The sequence below is a fragment of the Oxyura jamaicensis genome, assembly GCF_011077185.1.
Source record: "Oxyura jamaicensis isolate SHBP4307 breed ruddy duck chromosome 9 unlocalized genomic scaffold, BPBGC_Ojam_1.0 oxy9_random_OJ106484, whole genome shotgun sequence".
In the NCBI taxonomy this organism is placed as follows: Eukaryota; Metazoa; Chordata; class Aves; order Anseriformes; family Anatidae; genus Oxyura; species Oxyura jamaicensis.
In genome coordinates, this window is record NW_023304185.1 from 1 (window position 1) to 15,858 (window position 15,858).

The following is a 15,858-nucleotide window of genomic DNA, read 5'->3' on the forward strand; positions in this document are numbered from 1 at the left end:
CGGGGCTCCCGCCTGCGCCTGCGCGCGGGGCGCTGATTGGCGGGCGGGCGGCGGGGGGCGTGGCGCGGCGTGCAGCGATGATCCGGGCGGCGAGCGCCGGGGCGTGCAGTGTGTGCTCGCGGCGCGCTGCGGCGGTGAGTGCGGCGGCAACGGCGGGAAGGGCGCGCACGCGTGCGGCGGCGGCGGCCGTTGGAAGGGCGGGAACGGCGCGCGCCGCGCCGGGGCGGGAAGGGCAGGGCCCCGAGGCGGGAAGGGCCCTGAGGTGAGGTGAGGTGAGGTGGGGAGGGGCGGGCACGTGGCGGCGCTGCCATGGCCGCCTGACCTTGAAGGGGGGGCAGCGCCGCCGTGCTGAGGCGACCGGGGGGGGCCCTGAGGGGAGAGACGTGCCCCGGGAGGGCGGCGTATCGGCCCCGCCGCTTATCGGGCGGCTGGCAGCCCGGCCCTGCCCGCGATACCGCACCTCGCGAGAGGCGGCTCCTCGCCTGTTTTTTAATTTATTTTTTATATATATATTTTTAATCCTTCTGTTAAGGTGGGGGGGGGGGTGGATGCGGGTGCTGGGTGGAATGAGGGCGCTGCCGCAGTGCTGTGCCGAGCATCCCTCCTCACGCGGGGCCTGCAGGGCCTTGGGTGCCGCCAGCTCGTCCCTCAGCTGCTCCCGGAGCCTGCCCTGCCCGCTCCCCCCTCGGGGCGGCTGCTCTGCCTGCCAGGTGGCGGCCTGGGCCTTGAAACATGGCTGGGAAAGGCTGCTGGGGCTTGTCTCCTCCAAACAACCCTGTTCTGAGAGAAAGGTGAAACAAATGGCAGGCCACTGTTAACCTTTGGTCCCTGCTCCTGGCTTGTGGTGCAGAGCTGCGCGGTGTAAAGGTGATAATCCATGTGCATCCGAAGATCAGCTCGAGTGCTTTGCCCACATGCACCAGCTGAAAGCCGAATCTCAGCTGGAGGATGTGCTCGGGCTGCATGTTCCCGACCCAAGCCGCCTGGTCACTAACTTACAAAGCTCCTTCAACCTGATTCAAATCATAAGTTATATCCTCCGGGTAAATGCAGACTATAAAAGTAACTGCAGCGCTTTTGGGTGGTTGCTCTTAGTCACTCCAGGATACAGGCCTGTGTGGAGATTGTCTTTATGAAATTATAAAGAAATAGTCACCTGGAAGGGACCTTCCAGATGAAAGTGTTCCTGTAGGGTAGGAATTGGTGCAGCTCTTGGCAGATGGTGTTGTGCCACCTCTGGCTTCCAGTTGGATATTTTTCTCCGTGCTGTCATTAAGCCACAATGTCTCTGTGTGCTGTCCCTTGTCACTGCTCAGCAGCTACCTCTTGTGAGCCCTTCCCAAGTGGAGGTGGTCCTACAATTGATGAACTTAGCTGTGTGAGGCCATACTCCTCAGTATGGGTATAACCCTTCCCACCACTGGGGTCCAACAAAAGGAGCATTTGCTCATCTGCAGAGTGAAGATGTGAACTTCAGGTTGCGTTCAAGGTTAAGGGGCAAACTTGATCTAGCTTAACCAACACGGTGACTTATATAGACGAACTTGTATAAAATCCCATGGGCACACGTTCCGCTAGTGGCTGTGGCTGATCTTGGGCATCTTACATAATTGCAGGGGAACAGCCTGAGTTGATTTTGTTGTGCTCTGAACTTCTAGGGCTTCAGTCAAGTTGGTGGGTACTCCTCCAGAAGGCGATGGACCATGCGAGAGCAGCAATCTCTAACTTGGTAAGACACTGCCACCCGTGTGCCGTTTATCTCTCGGTGACAAACTGGCAATACTGTAGAAGTACGATTCAACGAAGTCCGTGTTACTGTGCACGTTGTGAGCCAGGCTTTGCTGTAGCTAGCTAGCTGTGCTAAGGAAGTGGTTTAAGCTGTTCAGCCTGGTAGGGTTATCTTTAACTGCTACAGTGTCTTGGGTCTTTCAAGAGGCTGGAAAAGCGATAAGTGGAGGGGCAAATGTGCTTTGAACAATGTTCCAGGAGGAAGTACTGATGAGGAAGCCGATTAAATGCCCATTGGGACAATCAGCATGGGACAATCAACACATGTTCTATTATGTTCCCTTTAGGGAGGAGGGAGGGGGTGCTCAACCACAAACCCAGCCTTTGTAACATGTGCTTCTGAAACAAGTACCAGGGAGGTGTTGGTGTGGTGCTTCTCTTCAGTTACAAGAGCTGCCAGGCACTTCATTTCAGGTAGCATGGGCAGAGATTGCAGCAGCTTGGGAACGTGCTGCCATCTGCTTCTTTAGCATAGCAGGGAGGCCGCAGGACTGCTGCTCCCAGAACTATTCCTCTGGCTCTTAGCCAGCCTCCTGCCTGTCCCCAGCAAGTACCCAAGCACAAGTATGGCTACGGGCAAGCGCGGTGGCTCTAATGGGAGCTGTGTGATTCTGCTTAGAGTTAATTCAGCCTGAGCGACTGCCTTGCACACAAGGCTGCCTCGTGCTGTTCTGTGGGTTGTTGGACTGTTTGTTAGAGCTGGTCAGAGAAGTGACCACTGGACTCAGTGCTGTGCTGAAAAAGAGCTCTCAGATGGTTCCCATTGCTGCTGGATGTGAGAGGTGCATCCCTGCCTTGCTGTCAGCTAAGGTTATAGGGTTCCCATGGATCATCTCTTTTCAGCCTAGCTGCTCTATAATATTCATCAATAGTGTAATTTAAGAGTAGCCCGGGGCAGCTTAACACAAGATTATACAGATACTGGATGAGACTACTTGCGTCAAAGTGAATGTGGCTCAAAGGCACTGCTCCGGAGGGGTTGCCTTCCCTTTCCTCTGTTCTGATCAAAGTTGCCTTCTGTGCAAGTTGCACGTGTTCAGGTCAAACCAGTGCATTCCTGATGAAGACCAGGAGTTTCTGCTTCTATCAGCCATTGCCATGGGGCTCCATGGGAAATGTCAATACCGTTGCCTGCATTGTATCTGGGAGAGTCCAAGCTAGAATCTGACTAGCGTAGCTTTGAGCTTGTGCAGGGCAAACAGCTGCGAGGCTCTGGAGACCCTGAGTGGGTCTAGCTGTGTCTGTTAGCAGCCAGCCTGGCTTACTGACAGCCGACACTTGGCTGTGCTGGAGCAGTTTCAGATGAACACGCTGTACTTAGCACAAGTGCGACTGGCTGCAGGGGCTGTAGGCTGGCATAGCAAACTCTCTACCATCACGTGGCTGTCTTTCAACAGTTTGGTGGCGAGCCCATGTCGTACACTCGCTTCAGCATTGCCCGGCAAACAGATGGAGACAACAGCCACGTGGAGATGAAGCTGTCTGCTGATGAAGAGGAAGGAGGAGAGCCTGGGAGGCCCGAGCACCTGCATGCCCATGTGGCTCAGCCGTGGAGGAATGGCAAGAACCTCTGCTTCCTAGTCATTGCGGCTTTTCTCCTCCTCTTGATTGGTAAGAAAGGGTGGGAAACAAACTCAGTACCAGGCTCTGTTTCATGCAGTTACCTGAGGCTATCCACAAACACTAGAATTTATATTGTTTCAGGGCATAATTAAAGAGCCTGGATCCAGGCTGCAGCCTCTTGTCACTAACTCTTAAGAATGCCTGGCTCAGACTTGTATAGAATTGGGCACAGAAGTGTGAAGCTTGATAGTGGGACTGTGACTAAGCCAAAGGGCAAACCAGTCACTGGTTTTTCCCCTTATCAATTCCTAGCACTTCTCTAGAGATGTGGGTGAACTCATCGGTAAGGCTTGATGCTGGCCTTTCCAAGGCCTTTACGCTGCCACTAATATAAAGCAAGCCTTCTCCTCCCAGTCTGGAAAGACTCTGCCAAGCACAAGATCAGATCTACAGTGTGCCTTAAAATGTGCCAGCTCAGGCAAAATGTCAGGCTGCATACTCCTGTCTGTCCCTAGGTATTCCAGCTCGTTAAAAATGGAGTGAGAACAGTGCTGCATCTTAACTGTCAGGCTGCTATGAGCACGCTGTGTGGTCATCTTTCTGACATGTATCCTCTCCGTAGGGTTTCTGATCGGCTACTTGAGTTACCGTGGACGAATGCAGCTGGCTGCCAAGTGTCTAGAGGGAAGTGGCAAGTGTGAGGTGACTCCTACCGCATCTTACTTAGCGGATGGTGATGAAACTGAGGAAGAGGAGGTTCCAGGACCAACTATCCTCTACTGGCCTGACCTTAAGAGCCTGTTGTCAAATAAGCTGTCAGAAAGGCGCCTTGAGGAGAACTTGAGGTAACAGTTCCAGAAAGCTTAGCTTACAGGTATGGGAGAGGAAAAGCCTGTGAGCAGAACTCAGGCTTGCTTGGAGAATAAGAGGCACGGTGATGTAGGGGCGACATGTGGCTAAAGGTGGATTTAAATGGCTCATCCAAATTGGGTTTGTAGGCTGGGGGACTGTAGTGCAGCCTGGTGCTGTAGCCTAAGCCATACATTCTTTATCTGCAGGCAAAGAGCAAGTAAGTACTCCTTCGAAGCTGGCCAAAGTGAAGATGAGAACATGGCCATCTACATTCATGACCAGTTCAAGAGCTTCCTTTTGAATCAAGTGTGGAAGGATAAGCACTATATAAAGCTGCAGGTCAAAGGCAGGTATGTTAATGAAAAAACACAGGTCTCCCTTATAGCATGGATCTCCACAGTCCTGAGTAAACACTTAACTGCTGTTGAGATTGTGTGCCAGTTACCCCTCTCCAAATAAGACCTTATCTACCCAAGCTGTAGCTGCTGCTTTCTTCAGGCTCCCTAAATCCAAAGGGCTTAGTAGCAGTCCCCTAAATTTTAGCTGCAACAGCTGGCTCTTGAAGCACGTGTAAGAAGTGGAGAGAAAACACACAGTGTAAAGACTCAGCTGAAAACTAGACTGTGTGCCCAAGATCGATAGCAGGGTGACTGTCTTGTTACCCAGGCAGGTGCTGCAGACCTGGTGGTGGCTCCCAGCAGCTCAGAAGCATGTCAGCTGCCACTGAGTTGGCTGACGGCTAACATCCCCAGGTCTTCCTGCCTGTTCACGCTAGGGGAGTTGAATTTCCTTCATTAATGTCTGAACAATCCTAGAGATTGTTTTGTGAAAGCACTGGGATGAGTTGGCCGGTTTCAGGCTTTGCATGGACTTGATCAGAATTACAAGCGTTATTACGCTGAAATATGTGAGGTAGCTAAATATGCACTTAACGTAGGAAAGAATGTAACACTGTCTCCTGACACTTAACAGCACCAGGAACAAAGTGTCTGTTTTGGAAGATGGTGAAGAAGAGGAACTGGAGACTCCTGATGCATATGTGGCATACAGTGAGACCGGCTCAGTTACTGTAAGTGACTCCAAGAAAATCCTGGGATTTGTGTGTGCCTGTCAGGTGGCAGTGTGTGAAATACGTTGTGTCAAGACGTGCTGCTTAAAGGCCTCCCAATTAAAGAGCCGGTGGGGAGAGGGAAAGAAAAGAGTGGGCCCACACAGTTCCCTTACTTCATTAAGAGACAGAAGTTACTGTTTAAACTTCTCTGCTGGGATCTAGCCAGGAACTTTTGACAGAATTGCTCCAATGCGTGTGTTGCATGTGATCAGAGTTTACATTGCTGAAAGCGAACTCCCTGCTGCTAGTGGCAGGCTGATGTATTCCAGGCTCTGGAATACATCAGGGCAGGGTGCTTCAGGAACTGGGCAGGGTACTTCAGGTGCCTTCCTAGCACAGGACTGCTGTGTTTATAACGAGTGTTTCTGTCCTAGGGCAAACCAGTCTATGCAAACTATGGACAGAAAACAGATTTTCAGAAGCTAGAGAAGTCAGCGATTCAACTGAATGGAACCATAGTCATCGTCAGAGCTGGAAAAATAACCCTTGCTGAGAAGGTAAGCAGCCTGTGGCCCAAAGCCTGGCAAAATGTGGCAGCAGGGAGATGTTTTTTTTTTTTTTTTTTTTTTTTTTGTCTTGTAGTCACACCACTTTACTCCAGTTCACGTTGCAAGAATTCATAGGTAGGCTTGTCCTGCAGGCCTGGTCTTGTTTGTTTGCTCCAAGCTTCCACGTGCAGGTCTTGACACTGAGGTTGAATGGAGCTGGTTACTACTCATGGGGCTGCCGTTCTTAGCCTCTGGCAGTCTGGTTGGGATAGCCAAGCATTTAAGAGGCAGAGAGAGGCAGTTTGGGAACTGCCATGTGCAGAGCTGGCTGCTATGGCTAGGTGCAGCAGCAGGGCTGCTAGAAGCAGAGCAGCCTCACCCCCAGGGCACCTCTGCTGCTGTGACCAGGTACTCTGAAAGCTCTGCTGTCATGTCTCCACTGAGCTCTTGCAGACGTGGTCTGAGTGAAGGTGCTGGCACTGCCTTCCCAGTCAGTTGCCATGTGTTGTTTAGCATTCCCTTCATAGCAAGCGATGTGGAACAGCCAGACAGCCTAAAAGACTCAAGTCCTGTATACAAGCCCATTTTAGGTCTGCTCCAGACCTGCCCCTCAGAGGGGTGCTTGTGAAGAGGCTGGGGTATCGCTGCTGGGTGTCTCTCTGGCTCTGCCTTTCTGTGTGCATTGTGGACACGGACTGTGGAGCTGCAACCTGGCCCTACAAGAGGGGACTGCTGCTACTCCAATCCCATTTCCGCTCTACAAACTGGTGTGTGGCTGTGGAGGAGTGTTTGTACCTGTGGCATACTGGAGGCAGCTGGGTTGTAGGCATTAAACAGGGACCTGATGACACTCTGTCTCTATTTTTGACATGAAGATTGGCCTCCAGTAGGTTCTTGCATGAGATTAACCTAATCTTGAGAAAACAGAGTATAGTCACAATTAAACAACATCTTTCTTCCAAGGTGCTCCAAGGAGCAAGCTTGTGCTGAAGGAATTGCAGGGTGAGACGCTAATCAAGGAGTGCATTAACTGTTCAGAAGGGCATTAGAGACCTTATGCCTGGAGTAAGGCATACGGCTTTCATCATCCTTGTGTACATATCTCTGTCAGGTGGCTCTTAAAGCCTGATGTGGAGCTGGGCAGTGAGGAGCTCAGCCCCTCACACTGTTACTTAATGTACTTGCCTTAACTCCCCTTGCTTGCTGTGCACGTGTGCAGCTAACGTTGCTCTGCACCTCAGGTTGTGAACGCCAAGGAGAAAGGAGCAGTTGGTGTGCTGATGTACCTGGATCCGTATGAGAACAGGAACACAGACGACCTTGTCCTGTTTGGGCACGTGAGTATGCAGTTGGTTCTCCTGTCTGCTGTTCTCATGAAGCTTTTGTTCTGTGGGCTGCAAACTGCAGCAATCCTTCTGCAGGCTTCGAGCCCAGCAGGGCTTCGTGCCCTTGTGTAAGTGGAAACTGTTGGTCCCCTGAGACATGAGGGCTTCTTACTTTCCACAGGCCCACCTTGGAACTGGAGACCCTTACACCCCAGGCTTCCCTTCTTTCAACCACACCCAGTTTCCTCCCATTGAATCTTCAGGACTACCCCACATTGCTGTTCAGACCATCTCCAGCCACGCAGCAAGCAGGCTGTTCAGGTAACAGACTCTTCTGGCTTGCAGGCTCTGCTCTTGGTGGTTCTGCTGCAGAGGTGAGAATGATGATGAGGTGCTGTGAGCCCAGGGAGCTCTCTGCTGGCCTGTGCTGTGTATCGCAGGGAACACTTACTGAAACTGGCTGTAGAAATGTTGCTTATCCATGTCTCCTTGCTTAAAGGCAGGTCTTAATCTAGTGTTGAGTTCTTCTTGGCCTCTGCATTCTCCCTTTCTGCACTTAATTAGCAAGGCTTCATGGGGCTGCAGGCTTGTTCCTGAGCAAGCTCTGAACAAGGCTGCACCTGCAATTGCAGGCTTGATGGTGTTTTGTTTGTGTTTTTTAGGACAGTTAAATGAGGCCAGAACTGGATAATGAGTTCAAAGGATCTTTTTTTTTTCTCTTTCCCCTCAGCAAAATGGATGGAGAGTCATGCCTTCCCCAGTGGAGAGGTGGCCTTGTGGTCTGTAAGATGACAGTGAGCAGCAACAAGCAGCTGACAGTGAAACTGGACGTCAACAATGTCATGGTGGACAGGAAGATTCTGAACATCTTTGGTGCTATTACAGGATTTGAAGAACCAGGTAACAGCAACTGCCCTGTGTCTTGGACTCTAGGGGAATATTTCATCTTCTGTCATCTCCATAACGTGGCAGCTGATCGCAGACAGAGACAACCTCAGTAGCACTAAGACCTGTCTCTGAGGGTTAAGAGAAAAGCTGAACTGCAGTGCCGGGGAAGGCTAAATGAAAGCAGTGTGCTTCTTACAGGGGTTAGACTCTGCACTCTTTTCCTGGCACAAAAGCTCAAAGCTGCCTCTTTAGTAGACAGCATTTACAATCTGAAGCTTGTAGCTCAGATCTTGATGTCTCCTTTATAGATCGGTACGTTGTGATTGGAGCCCAGAGAGACTCCTGGGGCCCAGGAGCAGCCAAGGCTGGCGTTGGAACTGCTATATTATTGGAACTTGCCCGTGTGATCTCAGACATAGTGAAAAATGGTAAATATCTGTGTACAAAAGCATGGGGTTGAGGGGTTGATACAGGTTTAGCTCTGTGTGTGTTAACACTGGAGATCCCAGTTAAAAAAGAATCCTTTGAGAATGTGTGGGAAATCTGACAAAGCTTTCTGAGAAGCTTTTACTTGTCCAACACAGACAGCTCTTGCTTCCAAGGGACTGCCTGCTTGTATCTGATATAGCTTGAATGCAAGAATATCCTTGTATAGCATACACTGCAAACCTCAAACGTGAGCTGGCTATTGGACAGCCATGCCTGGAGGAGAAAAACATCTAAGCAGCTGACCAGCTGGAGGGTTGGGGGCTGCACGGTGGCACTTAATGCAAGTGCTCTTGTCCCCAGGGTTAATTCTGGGCTCAGGCAGATAAAGAAAGGGGATAAAATACAGAGAATGTGGCTTCACCACGCAGCTCTGCAGCATGGAGAAGGTCGAGGAGGGCTGGAAAGGGTACAGTGTCCTTGCTGCCACTAGTGTGTATGTTTGTCTGCAGCAGCCAGAATGCTTCAGCTCTGCCTGAGCAGCAGGTGACTTCAACAGCCCAGGTCCAGAGTGCTAATCCACATCTCAGGGGAAGGGCAGAGATCTCAGTCTGTCTCTTTGCAGATGGCTACAAACCGAGGCGAAGCATCATCTTTGCTAGCTGGAGTGCTGGAGACTACGGCGCTGTGGGTGCTACGGAATGGCTGGAGGTACTGGTTCTTTGGACTGTTGAGTGATGACTGCTCAGTTGTCATTTCTCATTCCACATTCCCTGATGGAATAAACTCCCTGGTATTATACTGCCATTGCTTATCTTAAAATGCTCGTTTTGTTCTAGGGGTACTCAGCCACGCTGCACGCCAAAGCTTTCACTTATATCAACCTGGATGCTGCAGTACTTGGTAACTTGCCATTCTTAATTTTTCTTCCTTGAAACCATGGGACAAGAATAGTCTGACAGATGTCCATTAGCCTCCAGAAATGGAGATGCTTCCCTGACTGTGCTAGAGGTGCTGTTGGGTGTTTGGCTGAAGGCCAGGATGAGTCCATTTATCATTGGCCCACTGTCACTGAAACCAGGAGGTTGCTGCAGCCTGAACCAGAAGACAGTTCTGCTAGGTCCTTGTAGTTTCTGCCGTCTGCATTTTGAAAACCTTTTGGCAACAAGCTGTAGATAACTTGACCCAGAAGGCCTTGTGGCTCAGTTGTAGGTCTGAGCTGCTCTGGCAATTAATTGTCAGTGTGTTAAACACACTTTTTCTCTTGCAGGCACGAACAACATCAAGATTTCTGCTAGCCCCTTGCTGTATGCACTGCTGGAGAGAACTATGAAGGGGGTGAGTAGAAGGGTCTCAGGTGGATCAGATGTTAAACAATAGTTAAAGCCACTTTCCACTGGGTCCCTTTCATCAGCAGAGCTGGCACCTCTTAAAGAGAGACTGCACTTCAGAGGAGGGGCTGAAATATTCTGGAGGGCCCTTTCTGAGGTCAGCTGGGCTCTGAGAATTGCAGTTCAGTTACATAAAATCTGAAATTAATAAATGCCACAGTTTGGTGGGAAGTGAGTGCCTGTCCTGTGTGGAGTGTGCTTGTGTAAAGAAAGATCAGGAGAGCACACCTGACTGGCGTCTGCATAGCGGTGTGAGCTCTGGGGCACACCCAGCAGCCTGAAAGCCTAAACAGAGGTCAGAACAAGTGCAGTGATTGTCATCTCCCTGCAGGTAAAGGATCCAGCAACAAACATGGGAAACCTCTATAACAGAGTTGGCTCCGACTGGGTAAAATCAATGTAAGTATTCCAGTCCTGCTGTTGAGGAAAGTAAATCTCCGTAACGGCACAAACTAAACAGCTCCAGCTCTTTTGTGCTGGAATGTCATGCCGCTGTCCGGGGCAGGCATTCCCTGCTGCAGTGGGGTCAGGCAGGCGTGAACAGCAGAGCACTAGCTGTGCTGCGTGCTGCCCCAAGCTGCCCGTAGGCAGTTCAGACAACCTTTTTGCAGGGCAAGAACCACCTTGTACAAGGAGCGGTGGCCAGAAACGGACCAGCAGCCCTTGGCACTTGGCTCGGACTCCTTGCCAAAACCTGTCTTGTCTAGACAGAGTAGCCCAGTTGGCTCAGATCTTCAACTCAAGCCTTCTAACCCCGTAGCTTTTCAGCTGGGCTGTCTAAACCAGTCAGTAACTCTTCAATACCCGTCTCTTGCAGCGTTCCTTTTGGCCTAGATAATGCAGCGTTCCCTTTTCTGGCGTACTCCGGAATCCCGGTGGTGTCCTTTGGTTTCTACAACGTAAGTATTGCCCACCTGCCTAGTGTACCTGCTGTAGGGATAGCTGCTCTCCAGGATGGCAAAGCACAAGGTGCTGTCCTGAGCTCAGTGTCCATGCAGGAGCCTCTCTGAGGGTGCACCCTCTGGACCTGGGGGCTGTAGCAGTACTTGTGAAGGCTGCTCCTGGGGCGTGGTTGGCCTTTAGTTTCTGTTTGAGAGTCCTGGATGCTTGTGTTCTGTTGGGAGAGGGGGCCATCGCTCTTCTAGAGGCTCAGATGTCAATGACGCAGAAATAAAAAGCACTAAGATGCCAAGCTTCCACTACTTCAATTAGAGAATGTACTGCAGTCTGCTGCTCAGCAAGCAGAGTGCTCTGGGGAAGCTGTACAGCTGGCCAGAGCAAATACAAACTCAAGACTGTCCAGATCTGCTGTTGCAGCTTGCTGCTGCCATTTTGCCAGCAGGCTGGCAGCCTGCACTGCTCCTGCAGCTGTGCGGCTGGGACCCTTTCTACTAACAGCTTCCTTGGTTCCTGAGTGCTTTGATTTTGCGAGTGTCAGACTCCACAAAAATCTTAGGCTGTTCTGCTCAGAAGGGTTGGAGAGTGCTGTCAGCACGCACCGAACTGGGTGACAGTTTGCTTGCTCGCAGCTCTACAGGGAAGTCTGACAGAATGGGTCTGTGTGTCTCGGGTCTAACAAACTCAGAGGGCATGTGTCTGATCACCAGAGGCTGTTAGGGACTAGATGAGGGCATTCCATTCCCCTCCCTCGCAATCTGAAGTTTTGCGACTCAAATCTCACTATGTAGAGGCCCAAGCTGATGGGATGTGCTGGGAGCTGAGAACTCCTAGTTGGAGAAGCATTGCTGTCTAACTTTACACCTTCTCTCTTGTAGAAAGATGAGGAATATCCCTTCTTGGGCACTACTCAGGACACTGTGGAGAACCTGAAGACAATTAACAGTCTGTACGCTCATCTGCGTGCTGCCGCGGAAGTAGCGGGACAAATTGCTCTCAGGCTGACCCATGACCACGAGCTCTTCCTAGACTTTGGGAGATACAGTGAGGAACTGTTAGCATTCCAGGAAAAGTTTTTGGTCTATGATCAGGATGTGAAGGTAAGAAAGGATCTGAATGCACTGAATCCCTGTGGACTTGTTCTGTGACTATTGCATACAACTGGGTGGATGTCTGTCACCTTGACACGAGTGTCACAAGATGTGATCTGAATGAGTGTTCCTTATGGAGCAGTACTGACATAGTGGCTGTGGCAGACAGGTTTAGCTACAGTGGCTACAGTTAGTGAGTTCTTGAGGGAATGGATGTTGTGATTGTTTCTAGTCTGAGTATCATTCAGGTGCAGCTTTGCATCTCGTTTGCACCTCTGCTGAAATAGTACAAGAAACTGTGGGTGGGGAGAGACGTCACTGTGCTCAGTGACCTCAGAAAAGACTGCCAGGAACTTGCTCTGCTACTTGGTTAACTGGAGGAAAAAAAAAAAAAAGCTTGGTAAGAGCAGCAAAAGAAGAAAATCAGGTTTGCTAACAGTTCCTCCCTCACAGGAGCTGGGGCTGAACTTGGACTGGCTGTTTCTTGCCCGTGGTGACTTCCAGCGAGCTGCAAATGCACTGAGAAGAGACATTGAAAACAGTGACAAGGAGAACAAAGTCATCCGCAGAGCCCTGAATGACAGGATCATGAAGGTAGGTACCTGCAGCTGGTTTGCCTCCCTTTGCAAAGGGAGAGAGCTGCCTGGGATAGGCTTTCCACTTGGAAGCTGTGGACGCTGTGCAGATCCGTGTCTCTTCTTACATAGCGTTAACGTGACCGACTGCTGCTGTCAGGAGAGGATCTGGCCTGTGCAGAGCTCCTCTAGGAAAGGGCTGGGTGGAGGTGGGAGGCTGGGGGCTCGTGATGGGACAGATCAGGAAACAAATACTTGGGAAGTGAGAGTAACCTGAAGTTTGCACCTCTGCTCCAGGTGGAGTATGACTTCCTCTCCCCGTATCTCTCGCCAAAAGATGCTCCCCTTCGCCACATCTTCTTCGGCAAAGGCTCCCACACCCTGCAGAGTCTGCTGGAGCATCTGCAGCTGCTGAAAACCAGCAGGAGCGACGTGGATTTGAACATGCTGAGAGAGCAGCTGGCGCTGGCGACCTGGACCATTAAAGGGGCTGCCAATGCGTTAGAGGGTGATATTTGGAATACAGACAACACATTCTAGACACAGCAAACACCTGGTTAAGGTACAGGATTAAGGAAACCCACTCCCTAACATGGCATTATTTTTCTGTAGAGGGTTTTTTTTTTGGCAACAGATCTCTTTTTGACCAAAGTAGAAGATAAAATTTAAATCTCACCTCATAAATTCACAGGAGGCAGTTTAAAAGCAGGTACTAAAATTTCCATGAAATCTTTTCTGACCAGGCTCCCATCTGACCATAGTCCAACCCGATCGTGTACGGCTGCTTTGTGGGGTTTGCTCTCTGGTATATATGAGAACTAACAGCCCAGGTGAATCCTGAACTGGTACCTTGAGTGGGGAGGTACCGTATCACGTTTTCATTTTTTATCGTTGGCCTCCTAAATGTGGTGACAGAACAGGGAATGGATTCCTCTATTGCTTGTAGCTTGTAGTAAGGATTTCTTCTCTGTCCAGGGAGCTGCAGACACAAAGCTATAGTTTGAGTAAAACAGCTTACTACAACAGCTTACTACTAGCCTGTAAGTGCTGGATTAGCAGCAAGCTCTGAAGTGCCCGGCCTGCCTTTTCTCAACAGCAGGCACCAATGAAATCTTGGAGGCTTCTGCAAAGACAGGTCTCGGCACCCAGGAAAGATAACCCAAAGACTATATAATGCCCATCTTGTATCCTTAGTCGGCACCTCCGTGAGTGCTGCGGCATTGAGAAATGGCTCAGGACTGGCGCTTCAGACCTTGCTGTGCTGGGGCCTTTTGCGAAATCGAGTCTCTTGCTGGCCAAACACTGTTTGGCTGATACCATTTTTGCAGGATGGCTCTTGTTTGGCACTGAGATATTTATTTGTTTATTTATTTATCAGTGACAGCGTTCACTATAAATGGTGTGGTTTTTTTATAGAAGATAATTATCGGAAGCAGTGCCTTCCATAATTATGACAGTTATACTGTCGTTTTTGAATAAAGCAGCATCTGCTATTACAATCAAACATGATACTGGAACTTTGCATTTAAAATAATCTAAACAAGCCCCCCCAACTATTTACTTTTATTTCTTTTAATATTTTTTTAAACTAGCAATTAAGCTTTCTGTGGCAAAAACGCCCCTCTGGAAGCAACCTGATGGTGCAAACCTGGTAACAAACCTCCGGGTTGCACTTCAAAACAATCCTTGAAATGCTGAAAACCTGGGTGGGAACTCAAATACTACAAATTTGGCTCCCCCGAGGTGCCTGTGCCTCTCTGGGCTTAGGACTCCCTCTTCTCCCCCCTTCCTGGCAGCTTTGCTCCCCACAAGGGGGCACAGCTTCCTTCCTGGCAGCGGAGGGGCAGAGGCACCCTGAGCAGGGCTCATTGTGTAGCTCTTGCTCCACCCACTGCAGCACACGCAAAGTACCTTGGATTAGGCATTGGCCCAGTTTTAAATGGCAGCTTCCTGCAAACTTCCAGTACCTTATGTATCATGAAACCTAACTGACATTATCGGAGGCAGTGTCTTCCATAATGTGTAAAGAACAAGGTAGTTTTTGCCTACCACAGTGTTATATCGGAGGCAGTGACCTCCATATGTTGCACTATGGGTGTACGTAATTATCGGGGACAGTGTTTCCCATAATTGTTTTATGCTTATCATGCAATGTCATCTGCAAAGCTGGATGGTTAGTATCTAACATGGATTAACTTCCCGCAGTCATATTTCTCTCACTCTCCTGTGGTGATGCAAATACAAACTTCAGCCTGTTGTGTGCTTCTCTAGACTCTGCCTTCTCTCTAAGCTGAACTTTCTCGTAGCTGTGCTGTCTTGAAGTGGCTTCCTGCCCCCAGTCCTGAGACTGGTGTTTGAATGTTAGTGGAAGCTAGGCTAGATAGATTGTGTGCTCTGTCATTTAGTGAACTCCCTTCCAAAGACTCGGTGAATTAAAGGTGAATGTAAGGGTTCAGGCTGGTTGCTGCCTAGAGGGCTCAGGTAGCTGCTCTAGCTAGGTCAGCGTACTACTGAAAGAAAGAACTTGGCCTGCTTTGGCAGTCCGGGGGCCTGCTTACTGCCCTCCCCAGGTCTCTTTAGAAAGCCCCAGCCTTGCCTCCTGGGTTTCCATGAGGGAAGTTGCTGGTACCTCTGTCCTGGTGCCTCCCTGCTCCCTGACCTGACGTTGAGCACTGTTGCTGTTTGACACCACTGCATTGTGCTGCACGTTGCCAAGGAGCAGCTGGCTGTAGCCAGCCCTGGACTTTGCAAAAAAAGTTGGGTCTGGCTTTTAAACGTCAAAGCAAGTGCCCCTGAGGTAACAAACGTTCAGCTGGGGCAGAGACCTGGGACTCCACATGGACTGGGCAAGGACAAGTCTGTGTCTGTTTTAGTAAGCTTAGCCCTCACTAACCGGGGGGGGGTGGGGGGGGGGACACAGACACTCTGGATTTTCATCAGTCTTTCTGGAAGCCTTAGGTCCGGGCTTATGCAACTCCTAGCTCTTTAGGTACCCTGCTGTCTCTGAGGCTTGTGTGCAGCGCTCTCTGTGTTACTGTTTTCTAGTGGCACTTCTCCAGGTGGCATTTAAGAGATGCTGTCTAGGAGTCTTTGCTGTAGCATTTGCATGCATCTTGGTGTCGGACTTTATCGTGTGCTTTGTAACCAGCAGAGGAAGATTAAACCCTGGCTAGGCGGGAGACACCACGGCCATGACTCCTGGGGTGCTGATACACCTCGCTCAGTCCTGGCATCTGACGTGGTGTGGGGTGCAATGTCTGTTTCTGGGCTACCTGCTGTCTGCTCAAATAAAGTTGTAAAGCTTGAACTCAACTCCTCTTGTGAATTCTTGCCAAGCTGTCGGGCTGGTGCGGACACAGGTGAGCTCCGACTATCACCCTGGCTCAGTGTGCTCACAGTCCTGTCCCACAACAGGTCATGGGGGTGAGGGCTTGAGCAATGAAGTGGAAAAATAACATATGCG

At 50.3% G+C, this 15,858-nt stretch overlaps 1 protein-coding gene across 2 annotated transcripts; it reads left to right on the forward strand.

The window, feature by feature from the left end:
- The first annotated feature begins 118 nt into the window (after nucleotides 1-118).
- LOC118157687 (transferrin receptor protein 1-like) lies at nucleotides 119-14,379 on the forward strand. Of its 2 annotated transcripts, none has more exons than XM_035312115.1 (19): nucleotides 119-262; nucleotides 1,659-1,729; nucleotides 3,186-3,399; nucleotides 3,974-4,196; nucleotides 4,410-4,553; nucleotides 5,176-5,272; nucleotides 5,689-5,811; nucleotides 7,044-7,139; nucleotides 7,309-7,448; nucleotides 7,858-8,027; nucleotides 8,324-8,443; nucleotides 9,067-9,152; nucleotides 9,281-9,344; nucleotides 9,712-9,779; nucleotides 10,164-10,231; nucleotides 10,650-10,731; nucleotides 11,608-11,829; nucleotides 12,274-12,414; nucleotides 12,693-14,379. In XM_035312115.1, exons 2-19 carry the CDS (start codon nucleotides 1,697-1,699, stop codon nucleotides 12,933-12,935), a joined length of 2,334 nt encoding a protein of 777 aa, XP_035168006.1. In that variant the 5' UTR covers nucleotides 119-262; nucleotides 1,659-1,696; the 3' UTR covers nucleotides 12,936-14,379. The 2 variants fall into 2 exon arrangements, with proteins under 2 accessions (XP_035168006.1, XP_035168007.1); XM_035312116.1 differs by having other exon boundaries at nucleotides 124-267.
- Nucleotides 14,380-15,858: the final 1,479 nt, after the last annotated feature.